Source organism: Camelus dromedarius, chromosome 18 (assembly GCF_036321535.1).
Source record: "Camelus dromedarius isolate mCamDro1 chromosome 18, mCamDro1.pat, whole genome shotgun sequence".
NCBI lineage: Eukaryota > Metazoa > Chordata > Mammalia > Artiodactyla > Camelidae > Camelus > Camelus dromedarius.
In genome coordinates, this window is record NC_087453.1 from 17,651,106 (window position 1) to 17,674,165 (window position 23,060).

Here is a 23,060-nt window from a genome sequence, read left to right on the forward strand (position 1 = left end):
ACATTTTACAAGTAGGGCTTCTGGCTCAATCAATATTTGCAGGCATGAAACCTGCCAAAGTTAACATCAGGGCTCCCTTGCAAATTTGCTTAAGGCACCAGAACTGAAAAAGCTCACAATCTCTAATGCTGCAACTACCATCAGCCAAAGTCATCAGAGACAGAAAATTCTACCCACCTCAAAGTGTTGTTGTGATGCTTAAACACCTTACAAAGGGGCCTTACGTAAACTATAAAGTGCTATACCAATGTAAGGGATAATCATCATATTTTTAAGAAATATCTGAGCGACAATTCCAGATATTCAAATATAATTATATATTATGCCATTGCAAGACTTAAAACTTAAAAAAAAAATCAATGAATCATGGAAATTTACCACCTTTATTTTCTGGAAGAAAAAATAGGTACCAAAAAACTTCTCAAAATCTGAAAGCAAAGTCATCGCAAATATAAAACAGAACCTTCATTTACTTAATTCCCAATTTTAAAAATTACAGGCACCAAGACCATAATAGTTACTGGAGAATGTGGATTTTATCAATGTCCACAATGAAGGGAGGAAAAAAAAATCAATGTATCAAAAATTAACATCACCAACAGTCTCACTGATGATCTGTAATCTGATTGGCTGACAAGCAACATGAATGTGATTTATGACTTAAATCACTAGTCATGAACTCTACTTAATCAATTTTTCCTACCAAAAAAATTCTTACTCCTTGTTAAAGCCTGAATATATCTGTCTTGCTTCCAAAGGGTGTGCAGATTTCTTTTTTAGAAGTACAAACTATTCTTTATTGTCCATGATTTACTTTGACATCTTCTCTGATTAATACTGCAGCTGCATCAGAAAGCTGAATGTTGATTTGGTTTCTTTATTTATCAAGGCTAACAGAGGCAGATACTTGTAAAATCATTCTAAGGTAAACTACCTCCATTTTAACAGACATTATGAATGTTTTGTCAGCTGCACCAGAACCATGATCATTCATTCACTCAGAGAGTGTTTACTGAGCTAACAGAACCTGAACATCACTCTATTAGGTGCTGAAGGGAATATGAGACATCAACCCAAGAACAACAACAGATCTAAAATAAGTAATACAGTAGAATGCAAAGAGCAGCAGACCAATAATCAGAAAAATCTGGGTTCTAGTGAATCACTTACAAGTCACATGACCTTAGATAAGTCATTTGACTTACTAGCATAAGTAAGTCAAATGCTCTACCCTTGCTCTGCTACCTCACAAGACTGTCTTTAGTAAGATAACAGAAAGTAAGATTAAATAAAATAAAGATACAACACTATGAAAAGAAAACAGAGCCTAGGATTCAATTCCTTTTAATGACTGCTAACTGCAAAGTTTTATGTATCCAAGAGACTTTTAGAATTACTTAAAATCAGGGTTTGACAAGGAATACAGTAACAATTATGATTACAAAAGAAAAAACATGGAGTAGCCCACAAGCATGTAAAAAGGGCCCCAAGTCTCATTAGAACAGGGAAATGCACATAAAAACCATGAGGTATCATCAGGTTAGCAAAAATTAAAAAAAAAAATTAAAATCTCGCAATACCATGTGTTGGTGAGGATATAGAGAAACAAACTTAAAACTTGCTGATAGGAATGTAAATGAGTACGGAGCTAACTGGTGATACCTAATAACACTGAAGATGCATACATTCTACGACTATCCCAGCAAGTCTACTCCTAGGTATATATACATTAGAGAAATTCTCAGACATATGCACAAGGAGATATTTAAAGAATGTTCACTGGAGCATATCTGTAATAAGAAAAAAGAGAAGAAAATGTCAATGATCACTGGATGCATACATAAGCAGTAATCATAAAAAACAATGTATGGGAATAATAATCACCAAATTTAGGACAGTGATTGCTTCTAAGGGAAATAACAAAATTGGATTAGGGAGGCATATGCAATGAAATGGGATTAGGGAAGGGTACACAGGACACTTCAACTGTATAATACTTGACTTCTTAAAAAAAGATCAGAAGTAAACTTGGCAAAATGCTATTGTTACACACACATTTAGGAGGAAAAAAGAAGGACCACTAGAAGCTAGCAGGGAATCATGCAGAACAAGTCATGCCCAACTGGTTGCAGTCCCTTGATATGTTACTGCTGACTAAGGGTTTACAATACCTGCAGGGTACCTTTATCTCAACAAGATCTTTCACAAAGTCACTCAAGTGGGCAGCTGGAGAAATGTGGGTGAACAGAAGCACAGATAGGTAGCTCCACAATAGGTTGAACCAAAAGAGTTATGAGCAATGTAGAGTCCTTTGTTTAAATTCAAAATAGCAAATATATACACTCCCTACCAGGGGAGATATGACTTAAAAAACAAGTCATTCAGGAAAGAGTTGACAATTTCAGTAAATGCTAAATTCAATGAATCAACAGGATGGCCAACTTTAATTTTTCAAAAACCTAATGCATATTAAGGGTTCCCTATTAGAAGTATAACATCCAATTCGGCTACAGTTCCGTAGCACTGCGTTAGCCATCGCATTTTAAAAAGAGGCATTACAATCTCGATATTGCAAGAGCAGGATAGTACAGGTCTAGAAACCTTGTTAAAGAAAAAAAAATCAGAGAAGATTCAGGAAGGCACTCAAGAGTCACCTTCAGTTAGTTAAATGATGCCTTGGAATGGGGTAAATACATATAGTGCTACCATGAATAGCAGATCACCTTCTTTCCCCTATTTTTTCCAGCTAGAGAGAAATCATACTCAGTCTTAAACCCCAGCTCAAAGGTCACCTTCTCTAAGATTCTTCCAAACGCTCCAGCAAGATCTCTGAGCTTCCTCAGCAGGGGATCATATCATACTTGTATCAGCACACAACACGTGCACAAATAAATCTCCATCTCCTCTACAAAGTCATAAGCAGGGTCCTCAAGGGTAGATGCTCTGAGATCTGACCCTTGCTGCTAATACCTCAGCATGCAACAGTGCCCCACTCATAGCAGGTACTTAACCCATGTTGCTAAATCAATGAGACAAGGGAAGAGGACAGCTAAACCAATGAACTACCCAAGAAACATAATTTACTATTAGCAAATGTATAGAATGTATACATGTTCTCAGAATTCCTTGGGTTATTAGAAGACTGCAACCAAACAGAATTCATCTGTTCTGCATCTATACATTTTAGCATTTCATGCTGCCCTGGGCTATACAGCTTAGTAAATTTTCTAATGGTGGAACCAAGTGATATTCAGAGGGTAAGAATAGTAAAACTCAGATTAAGACAAAGAGTATTTGTGCAACCTCATAATCTACAGATGAATAAATTAAGACTTAAGGAAGTGACAAGACTTGAGCCTGAAGCCACAGAGCTGGATCTGGGATCTAACTCTCACTTTTGCAGGAGCGGTATACACAAGCTCTCAATCCTCTTTCCTTAGTCATAACCTCAGAAACTATCATCCTAAAGGCATGATTTGCATCATCTCTCCCTGCTGCCACCATCTTTCAACCAACATTAAAATCCCTCCTGCTATTTTCTACCCATGCTGTTAGCCAGGAAAGCTCTTTTCTGTAGTTGTTCCTTGCCCGTTTGGAAGTTCACTGCCCAAGAGAGCTTAATGTCATTAGTCTAAATGGAAACTGCAGAACTCCCTCCTCTGGGTCATTTGGGGAACCCACACTGAGCCCAGGGGTATCTACCATGAACAGCAGTCCATTTTGATCTTTAAACATTAAATAACAAACTAATATGGTAAGACTATTTAAAACTATTTACAGTTTTAAACCAAGGTTCAGACACAATAATTTCACTTTATTATTTAGGATGACACAAGGTTTAGGTATTTTATAAGTATATGCCACAGAGGCTGGGGGAAGCTGGGCTATGCATTCAGGAACCAGCAGACCCACACAGTGGCTTTGCAAGTTACATGGCACACCTGTTACAGGTACTTATGCTGACAGAGAAGTCTCCAGCTAGTGGAATACTGCTTCTAGCAATGGACAATTTCATTAAGATTAAAGTGGGGCAAGGAAATCTTTAATCACTTTTTCAGTAAGTTGCCTCTGAGGTCATTGCCAAGACTCAAAACTTCATTCCTCTTTCAAACAGGAGTGGTTGAGGGGGAAAGGGTATATACTAGCAAGAAGACAGACAGGAAAGAAAAAAGTGAAGATGTTTTGAGAAAATGGGAAGGGAGGAATACTCAGAGGGTATTAAATGGCCTGGGACTGAATGAGTGAGACCAGATCATAAACAAGAAACAAGTCATTTTATTCACTTACAAAATCTAGGTCTTCCACAGTTGCTCATTAATTGCTTAAGGGTCCCAACATGGCTTTGATGTTAGGAGCCTACGACATCAGCTATTACCATTATTTCTTCTAAAGCTTAAAACTTATCCACATAAGTCTGTTACACAATAGCTGCCACATTTATTTCAAGGAAGACAGAGCTCACATGAAACTTTGAGTATATGGTTAAGAAGAGTATTTTTCAACATTATGGGTAATACTTTAAAGTCTGAAAATGTAGCATGATCATATAATATACTTTCCACCACTGGAGTGTGGATTTACCTATCTCAGCTTGAAGTACCTGGTGTTATGGCCTCAATACACGCCTGCTGATGAGTCCATCGAAAACAATGAAAAGAGATGGTTTCACGTCTGCTTTTGTCTAAGACGCACTTTATTTTCTTCAACTCAAAGGTTTTACTATTTCTTGAAGCTTTACAACAACTAAAGTTAGCAAAATACCTCCATTCCCAATAAAGCCAAGGATAGTAAATGAGTTATTCTTAAGAGTCAGAAATATTTCCTTTACCCAGAAAATAGAGAGAACCCTGACCACCCCATGTGAAATATGATCAAAAGGAATTCTCTGGTGGCCTGGGTGAATGCCTCTTGCCCACCTACAGATTTCCCCTATAAGCTCTATCCCCACTACCACTGCTTACAGAAAGGCTACAAAACTGACTTCAAAGTGATTTTAAACTAATAACTGCTCACTTCCAGAACATTTTAGGATACTCAATTTCCTAGAAATAGCAACTAATAGACCAGAAAAGGCAAAATTCATACCCTGCTAGGCAGGAAGAAACTCTACCAAGGGTTAAGATAATTAAATAAGTGTCTTATACAGAAAAAAATAAATAATAGAATGAAATAATTGTTTTGAACTATCTCTCCCCCTTTTAAAGCTTTTCTTTGAAGCTTGGTAGGCTTATGATAAGAAAAAAACTTAAGATTGACTGCCTTTTTTAAAAAAGTACTTTAAAATAGTGCAGAGACAACTGGTTTTTTTGCATCATGCAAAGACATCATCACATGTTATAATAGCATTACTGTCTTATAAAGGGAAGCAAAGTGAATTTTCATAAGCAGGTTTCCTCTGTGGGTGAATCTCTAGTGAGTTACAACCAACTCAGAGAGAGCCATCAAGGCAAACTACCCATTAGCTGTCAATTTAGAATGACCCAAGAAAGCTAGCCCCAGAGCTCCATTGATATCTTTTCAACAACCTCTTAATGTTGTTTATAACACCTGTGTTAAAGCAGCCTGACATCAATCCTACTCACTTGTCTCAGACTGAAATTACTTAGAAACTTGAGAATTCTGGTAAACACACCAAAAAACAGAGATATCCTGGCTGAAAAACCCTGAACACAAGGGAATTTGGCCACCTCTTTTAAACAAAGCTGCAAAGGTAAGCCATGGTGGGTCTCAATAGGCAAAGTCAGATATAAATCTCACTAAGAGCTTCTTAGGAGGCACTGAGGTCAGAGAATCACAGGATTTAAAGAAACCAGAAAGAATTCCTCCTACAGCTTCCTCACCAAGTGATTATCCAAGCTAATAACAGTGATCATTAACTGTGTGCTTATTACATACCTGGAAATTCACATTTCATTATCTTTTTAATCCTCGCATAACCCTGCCATGTAGGTAGCACCATTCTCTGTTTCTTCAAGTGAGGAAACCAAGGCTCAGGTGGCTTGCTTAGCAAATTGCCTAAGGTCAAAGAGCCAGAAAATAGTGGAGATGGGATTCAAATTGGTAGTCTAAGCCCAAAGTTCTTGCTCATACTACTACCGTGTGATTGGGAAATCACCCTCCCTCAACTGATTTCTGTGCTTACTGCAGATCCATTTCCTGAGGCTACTCAAACTTAAGCGAGATTTTTAGCAGCTCTATCACTTTTAATTTTAGAAACCCATGGGTGTCCCAGACCTGTACAAAACAAAGTGCATAAGAAATGATGCTAAAGTAGTCCCATTTATAGGGAGCATGGTGCAGAGAGAATGGATTTTAGTGGTCAGACACCTAATTTTGCTGTTACCAGTGTGTGACCTTGGGAAAATCACCACTGTCTCATCCTTGGAAAAAGCTCTCACAGCATGAGAAGAAATGCCTAACCCAGAAAAAGTACACAATAAATGTTTAGGAAAAAAAAGTCAAATGGAAATGGATATGCCAGATATAACCAACATGTAATTAAAAACCAATCTTGTTGTATTACCTCTTATTTTTTGCCTATAAGGCGGGGTAAAGAGAAAATAGCAAGTAGGGCCCACAGTAGACTTGGCGTAAGTCTTTGGCAAACAGATTTTTTTTTAAAAGCAAATTAATTAATTAATTAATTAATTAATTAATTAAATAAAATAAAAAATCTTTGGCAAATAAATGGATGAATCAATCTCTTGCTTTGGAGTCAGAGACAGCTCTGGCCTTTTAAAAAAATTCCAGTCAATTCCCAGGTTGCTACAGTATCAGAATCGAGGTTTTATCAAAATTATCAACTGTTACTTGAGACAAGTTTCATCCAACTGAGTGTTTCTAGTGTCACTATCATTCACAAAAACAGCTGAATATACTGTCCATCAAGAAAGAAGAGATAAGAAAGAGGAGGCAACTGTGGAGGTGCTAAGTCTTAACATAAAAAGATATCTGCAAGAGACCCGAAGTCAGCCACCTGATCACAGATTCACTGCTTCATTCACTCATTCCTCATTCTTTTCTTTCTTTAGTCAAGAGACATCTATTGAGTATTTACCATCCAGCAGGCATTGATCTAGTAACTGCCTTAGAGGAACTCAAAGTCCAATGGGAGGAAAGATATGCGATCAAGTGATTTCAATAAAGAATTGTTGGGAAACACAGTCTCATGCACGCAGTATGTCAAACCCCACTCAGATGCATAAAAATGGACCTTAGGCCTGGAATTCGACTTTACAAGAGATAAGGAGCCCATACAGCCTATGCCTGGTCTATCACCTTGTATGGGAATATGTTTCCCTGTTTCAGGCTCAGCAAGTGTCCCTTCCTTCTGCTTAAGCATGTCCGTCAATGGCCTTTAGTCATGCTACTAGCTTTCAGGTCTGGGTCCTCGTGCTGCAAGAAAGAGGGGTGCACGTAGGCCAACTGCCCAGCATCAAAAGGGGAAGGGCTCTGCTAGTCACAAGGGACTGACGTACACTGCTGGAGATGACCTGGCTGTCTCTTCTCTATGTGAGTAAAGCATTGTTTCATCCAGGGCTTGACTGTTTCGCGTTTTCCTTGGCAATTCCAATTCCAAGATGCAATGGGCAGTGTTTTAAGGCCTCCCCTGGGATTGGTAACTAATGCATGGCGTTCTGCTTCCCTGGATTTGATAACCAGTGCATGGTGTTCTACTGGACAAAAATGATACACACAGTAGACTGGAAGCAAGTACAAGGTAGGGTGAGGGTAGCATTCTGCTACATTCTACTCTCTAGGGTATCTGTTCTGAAGCTACCTTCATCCACTGGAGCTTACTATTAGGAAAAAGATTCTACCACCTACTTCCTGGGTGTCTTTGGGTAAGTCACTAAACCTCTGTTAACTCTCCTTACTTATCTATAAAATGTGACTAAGAATACTGATTTCCTGGGGTTGCATTTAAGACGATATGGAATAACATATCAAATAAAATCACACAATGCCTGGCTCTCATGGGCTTCAATACCTGGTAGTTCCCAGCTTTCTGTTTTGTTCTTTTGGCTGGGTGACATATGTAAGAGAAAACACACATTCACTTATTTCACTAGAAGTATAACAATTTCTACAAGCTCCCCTATGAGCTGTTTTTCATTCACTTCAAATCAGGAACATACTAACCCTACAAGTGACCCTCTTCCACAAACACTATCTATCAGTTGAAGGCAAACCTGCCAATAACGCAGAGGCAATACTTCAAGCCCAGCTGCAAACCTACCTCCCGATATTGTCCTGTTGGGCTTGGTGTCATGCTCCCAAAATAAGCCATACTCACTGTACTCAGTAATCAAAAGTTAAGATGGTTAGAAGTGCCTCTGCCTCACACAAGGTGAACCTTGGCTAAAAATTGCTTTTTTCATTAAAATAAGACTTCCTCAACCTCTTGCTGACAATCACAACTAGAACGTGGAGCCCAACAACAGGCAGTTAACCAGTCTTTATCTTGCTCTAATGGTCGTTTTAAGCACACAGAAAAGGTAGCAGGAAAATTACTAATTTAAACAAAATGTTTACTCTTCTAATTATGGGACAGGCTCCAAGAAGATGTAAAGTGATTTGCAATCTTCATTATGGAAACCCCACCGACCACTGGCACAAGTAATGTCAGCCAGAAGGCAGACACCATCTCTCTTTCCCCCACTGAGCCTTCTGTGTCCTTATAAGTTTTGGGGATAGAAGAAGAAATCTTTGGAAAAAGAAAAAAGATGAGGTAGAAGAATCAGAATTTCTGTCTCCCCAAGTTCATTATGCTGAGTGAGGTGGAAGGATCCCCAGTGATATGCCATGGAGATAATATTCAGAGACCACCTTAGCAAGCTAAGCAGCCTGAGGGCCTTTGAACTCTTAAGTCTTGTAAAAACTGCCCAGCTCAAGTGGTCTTAAGCAATTCTTTTTATTTGCTGAAAAATCCTGTCATCAAGGGTAAGAGGTGCATAGAAAACTAGGTGGTACCCACCAACAGCACCTCTGGTCAGAAGGAAATCTGTTCCTCTGCAGATACGCTTGTACCATTGCTAATTTGTGTTATCTCTGCCCATTCAGATCTCCTAGTGCTAGCTCAGGGAAAAAAGTCCCTGCCAACTAACTCTGACAAGTCTGATGGCAGAACTCCCACTGGAGAACCAGCAGAGACAGCAAAGGCAGGCAATTATTCCCTTTCATTAGAGAGAGTTCTTTTTAAGTTTGTTCGTTTTTTTTAAATTTTGAAAACAAAAAGTAGCCATTCACAGCCACTGCTCACCGCAGTCACTTATACAACTGGCAGAAACTGAAGTTTCCCCCTAAGCCAACTGAAAAAGATGTCCTAGAAGTAACCAGAAATGGCTATGCCCCTTTAATTACCCACTGTAATGTAAAACCAGACATGGAGAGAGGATGGCCATAGCAAATCTGGACAAAACAGTGGTGATATTTAATCATCAGTCCAGACCATCTGCAACTGTTTTGCAGAAGCACATAAAGTTTATGTATTCCAAAGCTTCACACAAGTTACCAGGTGCTGAGGGTCAGCTGCATTGTCCTCGGGCTGCTTTCTTCATTCTCTCCAGGGCAGGGTGCTCAACAAAAGGCACCATGCCCACACTGTCTGTGCCAAGCCTGGCACTAGAAGAGTGTTGCTTCTTGATTAAGCCAGAACACAGATTAAATGTTCAGAACTGGAAGATTCTGAAAACAATCTAGGCGGGAAAGCAATTAACCCAGGGAGAGCACCACTTCAGCTGCAGCCCTCTGCAGCACAAAGGTGAATTCTACCCGCCTTGAACAACCGAACTGGCCAGATTGCTCCCCTACAATCTATTCTCCACTCTGCAAACGCAGTGCTCTTTTAAAACAACCAAATTGTGTCACTCCACAGCTTAAAACCCCTAATGGCTTCCCAGTGTACTGACAGTAAAATCTAAACATTTTAGGGTTTCCCATCCTCCCCACAGCTGACCTCTTTCCTCATCTCTGTCCCCTCCTCACTCACCATGCTGTAGCCATACTGCCTCAAACATGACAAGCTTATTCCCACCTTAGGCTTTTGTAGTGGTTTTCCCCTTGGTTTACGTTGCGTTCCTACAGCTCTTTATGTGGCTAGATCCTTCGCATCATGCATTCTCAGCTCAAATGTTACTCCCTCAGAGAGGTCTTCTTGAATCTTCTGGTGATCCCCCACCACTCAATTACATCAGCCCATTTTCTTCCCTTCATATCCCTATTTAAAACCATCTTGTTTTTGTTTAACTAGTTTGCATTTTTTTTGCGTGTTTAGGTGTTCTTATTTATTTGCATTTGTTTTGTTTGTCTTCTTTATTGTCTGCCTTGCCTCCCTAGATATAAGTTCCATAAAGACAAGGGACTGCAACTTTCTCGTGTGTCTATTCCCAACGTCTAGTATAACGTCCTGCATTGAGTAGGCATTTAATAAATTTGTTGAATAATTAAAGAGTGAAAGATTCAATATGGATTACTAATTCAAATAAAATTTACTAGCCCTCAAAAATCTGGACTGGCCAACAGCCTGACTGTGAGCATATGTCATAAAGCCCCTAGAAACATTAGCTGGTTCTTCGCCAAGCCCTGGTGAGTGACTAGGAGACAATGGCAAAAGGAGACAAGACCAAGATGGAGAACTTGTAGGCTCTCAAAGTTGCAGAACTAGAAAATCTGCAAGCCTCTCGGGTAGCATCTTGCTCAAACTGTCCTTTCACAGGAGGATCAGGTGGGCTGACAAATGGTGATTACCAATGCACTGGGGCCAAAGGTTGGGTCTTGAAGGTCCAGCTAAGGCAGGGTACACCATATGAGGTACACTATATGAGGTAGTTTCAGTCCCAGCCAGGCAGAGTCCTCCTGGATAAGGAAGCAGTTGGGAGCCAAAGAGAAGATGTACATACTTAGTCTAAAAAAACTGGTGTGTGTGTGTGTGTGTGTGTGTGTGTTGGGAGAGGGAAATGAGAGATAGGGCCAAGGGCCAAGCACAAGACAGGAACTGGGCAGAGGCATGAACAGGTCAGGAACAAGCACACAGGGTCTCAGGTGATTGCTACAATTTAGACTTCATGGGCTAGTAGGTGTATGAATCTGTGTAAGACTAGCTTAAAGATATAGGATCAAGGCAATCAGACAGGTAAATGACTCCCCTCCAGAAAGATAAGAAATCATGAAAGAAAGGGGCACTCCACAGAAGGCCAGGTAAACCCCTATCTGTGAGTTCTAGTTTCTCCTAACAGACTCCTGAGTAGTGGGCAATAGCAATTGCTCAGGTGTTCTTCAGTCTCCAAGATGACAGTGATGGGTAAAAAGATGTTAGAGGAAATGCTAAATGGAAAATGAAGACAAGTTACACTAACATGACTACTAGCATCACGCGGACTTCAGTATCTAACAGAAGAGCCCCACAGTTTTACAGTTTATCCAAAGATGACCAAGAATCATTCATCCAACAACCTCAACTTTTCATGACACCATTAAAAGAAAGCAAAAAAGGCCCTAAATAAAACCCTATTAAACAATAACACTAAGGAGTGACAGCTGACACCAAAATGAAGCAAGAAAAACTGTAAGTAGGCACAAGAACTCAAAATCTAACACTCCAAAGTGTTTTAATGTAGGAGTAAAAGCTTTCCACCCCTCAAAAGGTCAGGAAAGAAATTGAACACAATTAACACGTGTTCATAATAACGAGCCTAAGACAACAGTGTGACCTACTGAGAAAGACAAGAATGTGTATGTTTTAGAAAAAACTCCATACAAAATGATGAAAAATTCAAGTTTTAAATATGTGAAGGAGGAGGGGACATAATCACGGAAAAAAGCACTTCTCTGAACCCCATTTTATCACCAAGTAGTTGAGATCCTGAGGCAAGTCACATTCCCTCTCTGTGCTCTGCTGTCCCCGTCCGTAAATAGAGGAGGTTGTGACAGATCATTTCTAGGTCCTTCTTTTCCAGCACTCTTGCTCTACTTCGAAACTTCAGTTATCTGGAAAGTCTGTTTATGAGGAACACCACATTCTCCAAAGACACTAGATAAAAGTTAGTGCAATTCAATGCAACCTGTATTTTCAAATAAGGAAACTCATTATGGGCTTCTTACAGCTCCAACCCTCAGTTCCTCAATGGCAATGTCTTTTTCTTGTCCTCTTTCGTTGCTGAGTTTCAGCATTCTGTTGATTCTTTAATTCTTTAGCATCGCCATCTTCCCCTACCCAATGAGTTACTCCTGTCAGAGCCCCCACTCCATGTTTCAGCTTCTCTGCCAATAATTATGTAACTGAAATGCTCAAGTTTCCCTTATTATTAATATGGGACACTATTAGCTGTTTCCTTGGAAGCATTAAAGTTCAAAGAGGACAGAAAAAGATAACACAGCAACTGTAGCTGCAATTCTTTTCCTTTTATCCAAAGCTGCAAAGAAAACAGCATTCCAAAATGACACACCAGCAGAGGGCTGATATACTATTAATGTTTAAGTCTGTTAATGATCCCAAAAGTAACTGCAAACTTAGTTACTCTTAACTGAGGGGGGTGGGTGTCAAATAAAAATGTAACTAATCTTCAATTTTATGTACTAACAGAATGAGCACATGAATAATGCCAAACAAAGTGTTCAATAATCAATCATACCTGCTTTGGGAATACAGTCAGACACAGTCAGAGAGAAGCCTCCTAACATTCTGTGCTTGATTTCAAATCCTTCTCAGTTCAGTCAATGGCTTTGGACAGTGCTGGGTAGTAGATAATCTGCCTACAGGCAACTGATACCCTAAAATGAGCTAAGAGAGGAAGATGCACTGTGGTAGTCTCACTAGATCTTTCACTGAACTCAGGATGAAGATAATCTAGTGTCTATTTACCAACCCACAATGGAGATGGGGTTCTAAAGTTAAACTTTAGGCCAATACATTTTCAGAAAAGTCACTCCTGGAACCCTGTGGAAAAGAAAATATTTTTGAACTATTCAGCTGAAATACTAGACTCAAATGACTGACCTTGGAGAAGGTAAGAGAATTTCTGCTGTACCTTCTCTGAATTCCATTTTCTCTACAGCTATTCAAGACTCAGACCAAAACCAACCATTTCTTCCTTCAGGAAACTTAAGGGAAAAAAGAAAAGAAAAAGAAAGGAGTAATTTGTAAATGAGATCCCTGGCACTAGAAAAGAGGAAAACTGAGATCTCTGGGTAATATTAAAGAGACCTGGGGAAAAGAATTACTGTGCTGGTGACATAATTTTTGATATCAGTGACTGCTAACTGCGGTAGAAGAGGGTTACACTTTAATCTACTGAGCACAGTTCTATGCTGTGGCATGTGTGGGTGACAAACTGTTCTCATTTCCTTTTATAGCATGCTAAACCTTAATCTCCAAGAGACCAGTGACCTTGGGAATACTAAGGCAGCTTTATAGAATTCGAGAAAAAACATTTTTTTTCTTTTGCTACACCATATGTGTTGTTTATAATTATACGATTAATAAAAATTCTCAGCTAACACTGACTGGGCACTTGTGTGTCAGGCACGGTAATACTTAGCCCTACCCACACTGTCTCATTTAACCCTCGGTAAAGTGGAGATTTTTTAAAAGATGGTGGGGCAGAGACAGACGCTGTTATATAATCTCCATTTTAAAGATGAAGACCTGAGGCTTAAACAGGTTAATTAACTGACCCAAGGTTACATAGCTACCAAGTAGCAGAGGTGGGATTCAAACACAGGCAGTCTGTCTGACCCAGAGTTAGTGTTCATCCACAACACTAAGCATTAAAAGGCACCTAAATGGGCACAGTAAGAGGGCATGTGCCTTAAATTATTTTCTCCAACAGTGCTGACAAGCTATTTTGAAACATCCTTATTCTCCAGTGTAGCCATTTTTACATATGAAAATTTTCTTATTGGGGTCTTAGAAATTCAACCCTCCAATTTTAACAGTAACTCCCCTAGGGAGAGACTGCAGAAAAGGTATGGCTGTCTTCCTCAAGTTCACCTCCAAAATTAGGCATCTCAACAAGACCTATCTCCAAGGAAGCTGAAACAGGTAGGACTGGAGTCTATGACCAGAGAAGAGTATTGGCACACAGAGGAAATAAACCCACATTCATCACGCCAATATGAGATCCACAAAGACAAAAGTAAGACAGACTACTTATCTGACAAAGTCTCAAGAGTCTAAACTAAGATGGTGGCAGCTGAATTAGAAAAGAAGGAGTAGCAAGAAGACTCAAGAAACAACTCCTCCTCTATGGAGCCTTTCCAACTTCCTGATGGCTGAGCCACTCCTACCTCTGCGCCATCAATATCTTGTTCATGCTTCTACGAACAGCAATGGCGCTCTGTACTGGATTATCAGTTTTCAGATCTGTGGGATGCTCCCCCTTAGACTGTAAGCTCCATGAGAGCAAGAACTGTGACTTACACATTTTCAGATCCTAACACCTTCCTGACTCCTGCGAGAGGAGTTAAACCTCTGCTCGTGAGCTTGTGTTTTCCATGAGGAAAAGAACCTTGTCTTTCATCTTTTGAGCCCCTTTATCTTTGAGAAATAACTCCAGGGCTTCTTTCAAGTCTGCTGAACAGCTACAGCCCTGACTAAAATGCAAAATCTTGGGTAGGTGATGAGCAGGCGGGTGGAGGGATGCAATATTTGATACTAGAACATCCAGCCAGAATGTTCAGTAAGTCAGGACTAGTGTGCTGTTTTTCTATATAAAGGTGCGGTGAAAGACAAAAGAATGGATGAGTTCCTCTAAGAAGATGAGGAACAGGGTTAAAGAATCAAATTCTAGTGAAGAATCAAGAATAATGAGGCTCAAGAAAATATCTGGCACAGAGGGCATTGGTAACCTTCAAGAATAGGTTTTAGACATTCTACAAATAACTGACCAATATTCTTTGAAAATGTCAAGACTGTAAAAAACAAGGAAAATAAATTTAAATGCAATGTGGGATCCTGGATAGGATCCTGGAACAGAAAAAGGACATTAGTGGAAAAACTGGTAACATTTGAATTAAGTCTATAGTTTAGTTACTAGTATATGAATGTTAATTTTCTAGTTTTGATCACTGTGCAATGGTTATATAAGATAACCTTAGGGGAAGCTAGGTGAGGAGCATATGGAAACTCTGCTGTTTTTACAAATGTTCTGTAAGTTTAAAATAAGGTCAAAATAAAAAGTTAAAAAAAGAATATAGGTTTTGCAGCAAGAGGAGCAAAATGTAACAAGGAAGAGTTACAGTTCGGTAACTGAAGTAACAAATTTGAATCAAACTTTCTTGAAGTCTTAACACTAAAGCAAAGAGATGCAAGTCAGCAAGCAAACAAGATATTAGAACAAAAGTTTATCCAGAAGAGCATATTTAAAGGCAGGTACTGGTTCATTCACTCAATCACTAAACAACCATTTATTAGGCATCAATTATGAGTGAGACATCCTGCTAGGTGCTGGTCCCTGTCTCTAAGTTCACTGCCTACTGTGCAAGGAGGCACATAAATAAAACGTATTTTGTGAGTATGAAAAGAACACACCAGGGGAAAGAGAGGATAGGAAGGTTGCAAAGTGAGGAAATGAACTTAAGAAAAAAATGTCACTCAGGAGATGAAAAAGAAAACACCCTGAAATGGGACTAACAATGAGAATAGCTCTTTATTTGTTATGTATAGTCCCCCAATAAATAGCAATAAGTAACTTCAAAAACCACTAGTCTCAACTATCATGCAAAAAGAGCCTATTTCACAATGCTATAAACTGACATCATGATTAGGATAATATTCTCAGGATTACAGGTAAAATGGGGGCACCACAGAATGAAAGATATATTTGAGCTCAAGTGTTCAAGCTTCCCATAACGTTTCTTATACACACACCATCAATAAAAAACACAACAGAAAACCTCAGTTACAAACTACAATACTACCTTAAGAAAAAGAAGCAGATAAGGGATACAAATGATGAACACATATAAGGGGGAAAAAAGCTTATTAAAGCAAATGAACTCTTTATATACCTACTAGATTAATGAGAAAAAAATTAAATTATGACAACTAGTAGTATCAAGATTGCAGTAGCATTGGAACACACACTGCTGTTAGCACTGTAAAGTGATAAAGAGTTAATCCTATATGAGCACAATGTATCGCCTGACATATCCGCAGCTGAGACAACCCCATCAGCTCCTGCCACTCCCGTTCATTTACTCCAATACATTTTACTCCTATGCTTTTGCTCTCACTAACCCTAGTCAAGAATGACTCTCAGCCTCCTTCACCACCCACAGAATTTCTGTTCATTCAAGGCTAGGATTCCAATGTCATCTCCTTTTCTCCAATGACCAAAGCATCCATTCCTATCAATACATCCCCTCTCCAAGCATATCCAATCATTCCTTCCATTGTGCTTTCATAACACTTAAAAATTATGAATTTTTTAAGGTCCAAGACCATGTCTTAATAATTTTAGTCCATGCAATCCTTAGCACAGGAGATGATGGCACATGATAATTACTAATGACAGGTGTGAGGGGGGAAATGACACATGAATAAAAAAGTTCACTGCAATATTATCTCCAAGAACAAAACCTGGAAACCACCTAAATATTCAATTATAGAGGAACAATTTAGAGAAAAATGGTTGGTCTATCACTCAAGTAAAAATATACAAACATTAAAAATAACATGAAGACTATGTAGAAACAAAATATTTCTGGCAGTGTTAAAACCTAGAACACAAAGCAGTATACATACAATGGTTTTAGACATGTAAAATACATAAAAACTGTGGGAATATAATAAAAATATTTATTGGATTAAGGTAGTAGCTTCCCTTTTCTCAGTACTTTCTTTTAATACTATTCCTGTCAGTTTACTGTCATTAAGATTTTTTATTTCAAAAGAAAGAAATAAGAAGGGGAAAGAAGAAAGACTATTGATTCCTACAAGCCCTTTCAGTCCAAGGAAATGCTATATTACTGACTGATAGGTGACAAGAGGAGTGGGTGTCTGCAGTATTGCCAAACCAAGGGTCCCTAACCCCAATCTGCCTCAAAGAGAATACTTCTCACGTCACAAAGCAAGTCATTCCCACTGAGCCAAACTGCACTGTGAATTCTTTCTTGCAAAACTTCGGAGGTAAGAACTTTTTCCAGACATCTGTGGAATTAGTATTAATGAGAATGCCCTGGAGTTCACATACACGCCTATGCAGCAGAAACTTCTCAGCCAAGGAACTGTTGGGCACACTTCTTGATGAGATGTCTAAGCCTGAAGGCATCAAAAAAAAGTACATTTCCATATTGGGAACATAACTGGTTTCCTTTTTAAGACTTTTTCCACCACCTCCTGTCCACATTGTAATTCTTCTGTCTTCTCAAATGAATAGTTAACATATGTCAAGGATATAAGTCATATACCAAGGCACTTGCTCCTTAATTCTATTACTAGAAGAACCAATCTCAGCAGAAAATTGGAATCTTCCCATGAAGTTGCCCCAAAAGTGAAATTTAGTAAGCACCCTCAAAAAGTTAAATACTTTTAATAAACATTTTTTGATATTATACATTTTCTCTGTTTACTTTAGTCTCTGAATTTTTGGAAGGAAAGAACCAAAAGTCATACAGCTCAATCTCTTCATTTTACAGATGATAAAAAAAGTGATGTACAGAGAGGGGAAGTGACTTGCCCTGAGTCACCCTGATAAATAATGATAAAGGTAGGATTAAAACTCAAATCTCCCAGATTTTCAGTTCATTCTACTACATCAAGCTTTTTTTATTCCTTGAAATCTCTGAAGCTCTTGGCCTAAATAATTAGTATCACAGAATTTTAAAGCTAGAAAGGACCTCAGAGAAACTTATCTAATCCCCTCATTAGGCATATGAGGAAACTGAGGCCCAGAAAGATTAAGCGATTTGCTCTCAATATCTAGACGGCAGGGGAAAAGTAAAACTTAAGCTCAAAAAATTGAAAACTAATGGCCATAAGAAGGGAGGAGAACGTCTCAGCCAGAGAATATTTTAAGAGGAATGTAGATCATTCTAGACCAGGGGGTCTCAAAGTATGGTCCCTGGACCAGCAGCTTCTGCACCACCTGAGATCTTATTAGAAATGCAAATTCTAAGGCCCCAAGGGAGACTTACTGAATCAAACTCTGGGGATGGGGATGTTCAAATCCGACCACTTTCTCCCTGAGAAATGAACTTCAGTGGTCACATCGAGCCTATTTTGTAAATGATAACTATAATCAACAGCACTTAAGATTTATCTATTCCTCTATGTGTGTATATTACTTAAATTTTAAATGTTCTTTAAAATCTGAAAACAAAGTGGAAAACTAGATTTGGGTACTCAGTTAGTTCCAGTTCTGGCTCTGCTCCTTACCGGCTGTTTGTCCTTGGGCAGGTAACTGACCTCTCTAGCTTGTGTTTCCTTTTCTATAAAATAGGCATGCCACCTACCTCAAAGGGCATGTTGAGAATTAAATGTAAGGACATATCTGAAAGCACTTTAGCTCAGCATCTGGCACAGAGCAGGCAGGCAGTACAGCGCCGTGGTTAGGAGCTGCAGCAACGAGGTAGGCATTTTTTGTACCTCAGTTCTCTCATCTGTACAACAGGGATTTAAAACAGTACCTTCCGCAGAGAGTTTTCACAAGGATTTAGAGAGATGATGCAGGTGAGCAATGCATCTTTCATATCTATAAAAAGTTACTGTTTTCAAAGAGCTTTTGCACCCATTAACTCAGGTGATCCTCACAACTTTCCATAAAAGGATGGGCACATGTGATTTATTACGGACTAGATTCCAGGCTGTACCGTCTTTTATGAACAGGAGGAGTGGACATTGACAGAAAGAAAATTGCATGAATAATACATGTGGGGAATGAACAGAGCTGGAAATAAGGAGACTGGGATTCTGGCCTCAACTCTGCCACTACCTTGGCCTACAACCTCAGGGAAGTCCCTTTAACAGAAAGGGGTTCACTTTTCATCTGTGAACAAGTAGGTTGAATGAGGTTATCTATAACATCTCTCAAAATAAAATTCAACTAACACAACACTGTAAATCAACTGAACTTCAATAAAAAATAAATAAAATAAAATAAAATTCAAAACTCCTTATCATAGACCACAGGAGGGCCTCTACACAGTCTGTCATCCGCCTACATCCCTGACATCACCTATCATTCCTCTGCTCACTCAGGAGTTCCAGTTACATCAGTTCTCCTTCTGATCCTCCAACGGCTGCACCAGCTTCTACCTCATAGCCTGTGTACTTGCTGTTCCCTCTAAGGCTGATCATTCTGTACTTTTCATCAGTCTTTTAAAGTCTATTCTTGAAAAATCCTTCACAGGCCATATTATCTAACACAGCAGGTTCTGTCTCCCACTCCCAGGGGTTATTTTCTTTAGCAGCACTGTCCAATAAAAATATATTCAGAGTCATATGCAAGCCACATACATAACTTTAAATTTTCTAGTAGCCACAGTTTAAAAGTTTTTAAGAAGATGATATTAATTTTAATAATTTTCTTTAAGCCAGCGTATCCCAAGTATTACCATTTCAACGTAGAACCAATATAAAACTTAATATATTTTACAATCATTTTTTATACTAAATCTTGGAAATCCAGTATACAGTTTACACATGTAGCAGATCACAATTTGAACTAGCCACATTTCAAACGTTCAACAATCACACATGCGCAGTGGCTACCACACCAAATAGCACAGTTCTGAAGGATACCCTGTGTATCCTTCAAAGCACTTATCACAATCTGAATTTCTCATTTGTTTACTCTCTTATTTTGTTACCTCCCCACCAGACTACAAGCTCCACAGGAGCAAGAACTTTGTTTTGCTCAGTGTTGTATACTTAATGCTTATAGTGCCTTGCACAGTACATATTCAATAAATATTTGTTGAGCAAATGAATGAACCTCTGCTAGCTTTAATATTCTATGAGTCAGTGGGCTCATGTGTATGCCAAACAGGCATACAACCACTCATTCAACAACCCCCCTATTTCCTTTCTTCTTTCACGGTCAAAGCTGTTTTAAAAAGTAAATCACTTGGCTATATATTTCCCATTGTTTACAAGTTCTTTCCCACTTGGAGATGTCTAGAGTCTCCAAAGTCAGTTCTATGTATACTGGCTGAGGGAATAAATGCATGAATAAAATTGTTAACATTTATTGAACGTTTACTCTTTGACAAGTATTGGTCTACACACTTTATATTTTACAACAGCTTCACAACAGACTTACCTGGTAGGTACCATCATTTCCCCCATTTACAAGATGAAACCAAGCCATAGAGAAGTTAAGTATTTTGTTCAACGTTACAGCAGCCAATTAGCAGCAAAATAGAGATTCCAAGCAACATGGGACTACAGACTGATGGCTCTTAGTCACCTATTCTCTACTGCAGACCTGTCCCATGGGAATGTAAGGCCAGCTATATATGTATGTTTAGTAGCCACAATAAAAGACCAATAGCTACAGGTAAAATTAACTTTAAACATATTCTGTTTCACCAATTTTACCCATATATGACCATTTAATCAATATGATCAACAATCAAAGTAACTGATAGGATCATGCAATCAATATAAAAATTTTACCTTTTATTCCATACTAAAATCCAGTGTGGTTTTATATTTTGATTACTTCTTTGTGGTTTTACATTTTGAGTACTTCTCAATTCAGACTAGTCCCATTTCAACTGCTCAACCTATGTGGCTAGTGGCTACCATACTGGACATTTAGGAAGTCAAAAGAGGGGGGCTAGGGAGGAGGGCATAGCTCAGAGGTAGAGTGCATGCCTAGTATGCACAAGGTTCTGGGTTCAATCCCTAGTACCTCCATTAAAAATAAATAAATAACCTCCCCCTCACCCCCAAAAAAGTAAAAAAATAAAATAAAGAAAAAGAGGGTGGTTAAACTTTGAGCTAACAGCCAGAAGACTTCAGCTCTGATCTCAGCTCTGACTTGTTGAGCGACTTTGGACAAGTCCTGTCTATCCTCTGGGCCACCACTGCCCCACAAGTACTCTGAGAAAGTGGGACAAGAAGATTCCTAGGGACCCTTTCCATGCTAAAATGTCAAACATCTCCCAACAGGATCCATCCCATGCTAGAATTTCAAACATCTCCCAACAACTGCAGTTAACATGGGTCCAGCTTGCTACACTTTAAAATCAGCTTTCAGGTCCATTAGTTGATACAGTCCTCAAACAACACTAACAGGTAGCTCTTACTGTCTCTGTTTTAAACATACAAAAGCTGAGGCCCAATGAGGGTGACATGACTTGTCCCAAAGCCACAAAGCCAGTCAGTGGAAAAGCAAGAAAAACCAGTGCTCTCCCACCACGACCACCAACTGGGGACAAGAGAGCAAAAGGGAGATGGTTGTGCAAATAGTCTGGGGCCTTCAGAAGAGTTGAAGGGAGCCAGGCCCTAGGGTAGGGTGAGAAGGGGCCCAGACTGGAGTTGAGAAGAAGGGGCTCGGGCCTTGGGAAGGAATGAGTTGAAAGGGCCCAGGAGAAATTCGAAGGAGTGACGTGAAATGAGAGGCTACGACCCGGGTGACATGAGAGGTGAGGGGACCAGGGCCTGTGGCTGAGGTGAGAGGAAGTGAGATGAAGGGACCCTGGTCCTGAGACTCCTGTCCGGGTAAGGACACGGTCCCCCAGCCCTCCTCGTCCCTCATACCTGGTAGCTCAGAAGTTCGCCCACGTCCATGGTTCCAGGTTCAGCCAACACCGGCTACTCCAATTCCCTCCACTCACCACCAAGCCGCGGACCCTTCAGCAGCGCCTCCAGCCACACTACCGCAAAGCGCTGTGAGCGGGGCCGCAGAGCCAATGAGGTAAAAGTGCGAACGACTCGCGAGTCAGCCACACTGCGGTAAAAAGGCAGCGCTACCGTAAAGCGCGCTGCATTTGACGCCACTACTTCCGCCCGGAGCCTGAAGGGGCGGGGAAGGGGGCGGAGACTTGAAGGAGGGCGGGGCTATAAGAAAAGACAAGAGGAGCTAAGATTTACTGCGCTCCCTCTATGTGCAGGGCGGAAAGGGTGTGCTCTCACAATCCATTCAGTGACTAGGGAATTTTATCATTTTTTCCTCACCTCACAGATAGGGAAACTGAGGCATAGAACTGTACTATCCGGTACGATACCCACTAACCACATGTGGTTACTGAGGGCTTGAAATACGGCAAGTCTGAAATGAAATGTACCTTAAGTGTAAATAAAATACCCATTGGATTTCTAAGACTTGATTACATGTCGAAATGATATTTTAGATATATTGAGTCAAATAAAATAAAAGATTAATGTCACCCATTTCTCTTTACTTTTTAAACGTGGTTAGAAGAAAATGTGAATTACACATGTGGCTCTCTTTGTGGCTTTCATTGTATTTCTATTGGACACTGCTGGCTCAGAAAGTGTATTGTCCAGGGCCATACAACTATTACTGGCTGCAAAACTGTTGGTGATCACATTGCCCTCTCTGGGCTTCTGTTTATTCATCTATGCAAGGTCCAATGAGAACTGGATGATCTTGTTCCTACCCAAATGAAGTAAAAAGATTTTCTGTAGGAAAAGTTGCCCATCCTTGAAAGAGAATCATTCAAAGAGTGCATTTGAGCTCCTGGGATTTAAACAAGGCTCTATCTTCAAAGGATGTTAAGCCTCTCTCTTAGTCCCCTTGGCCATTAGTCCCCTGCTCTTTGTGTTCATGATATTTGTCTTAGTCTGTTCAGGCTGCTATGAAAAATATATATACACTGGCCGGCTTATAAACAACAGAAATTTATTTCTCACAGTTCTGGAGGCTGAGAAGTCCTAGATCAAGGCACTGGCAGGTTCATTGTCTGGTGAGGGCCTGCTTTATGGTTCAGGGACAGTGTCTTCTCACTGTGTCCTCATGTGGCAGAATAGGGTTAGGGAGTTTTCTCCCACCTCTTTTATAAAAGCACTAACATAAGGCTCCACTGTTATGACCTAATCACCTCTCCAAAGCCTCACTTCCTAATACAATCATCTTGGGAGTTAGTATTTC

The 23,060-nt window shown here is 39.6% G+C and overlaps 1 protein-coding gene across 2 annotated transcripts in view; it reads right to left on the reverse strand.

Moving 5' to 3' along the window:
• Window positions 1–21,866, reverse strand: part of CTNNBL1 (catenin beta like 1) — a 143,842-nt gene extending 121,976 nt beyond the window's left edge. For both annotated transcript variants that reach the window (XM_064475700.1, XM_064475699.1), the window contains exon 1: window positions 21,707–21,866. In XM_064475700.1, coding sequence (XP_064331770.1) covers window positions 21,707–21,736 — 30 coding nt within the window. In that variant the 5' untranslated portion in view covers window positions 21,737–21,866. The remainder of the gene's footprint in view (window positions 1–21,706) is intronic.
• Between the last annotated feature and the right edge of the window lie 1,194 nt (window positions 21,867–23,060).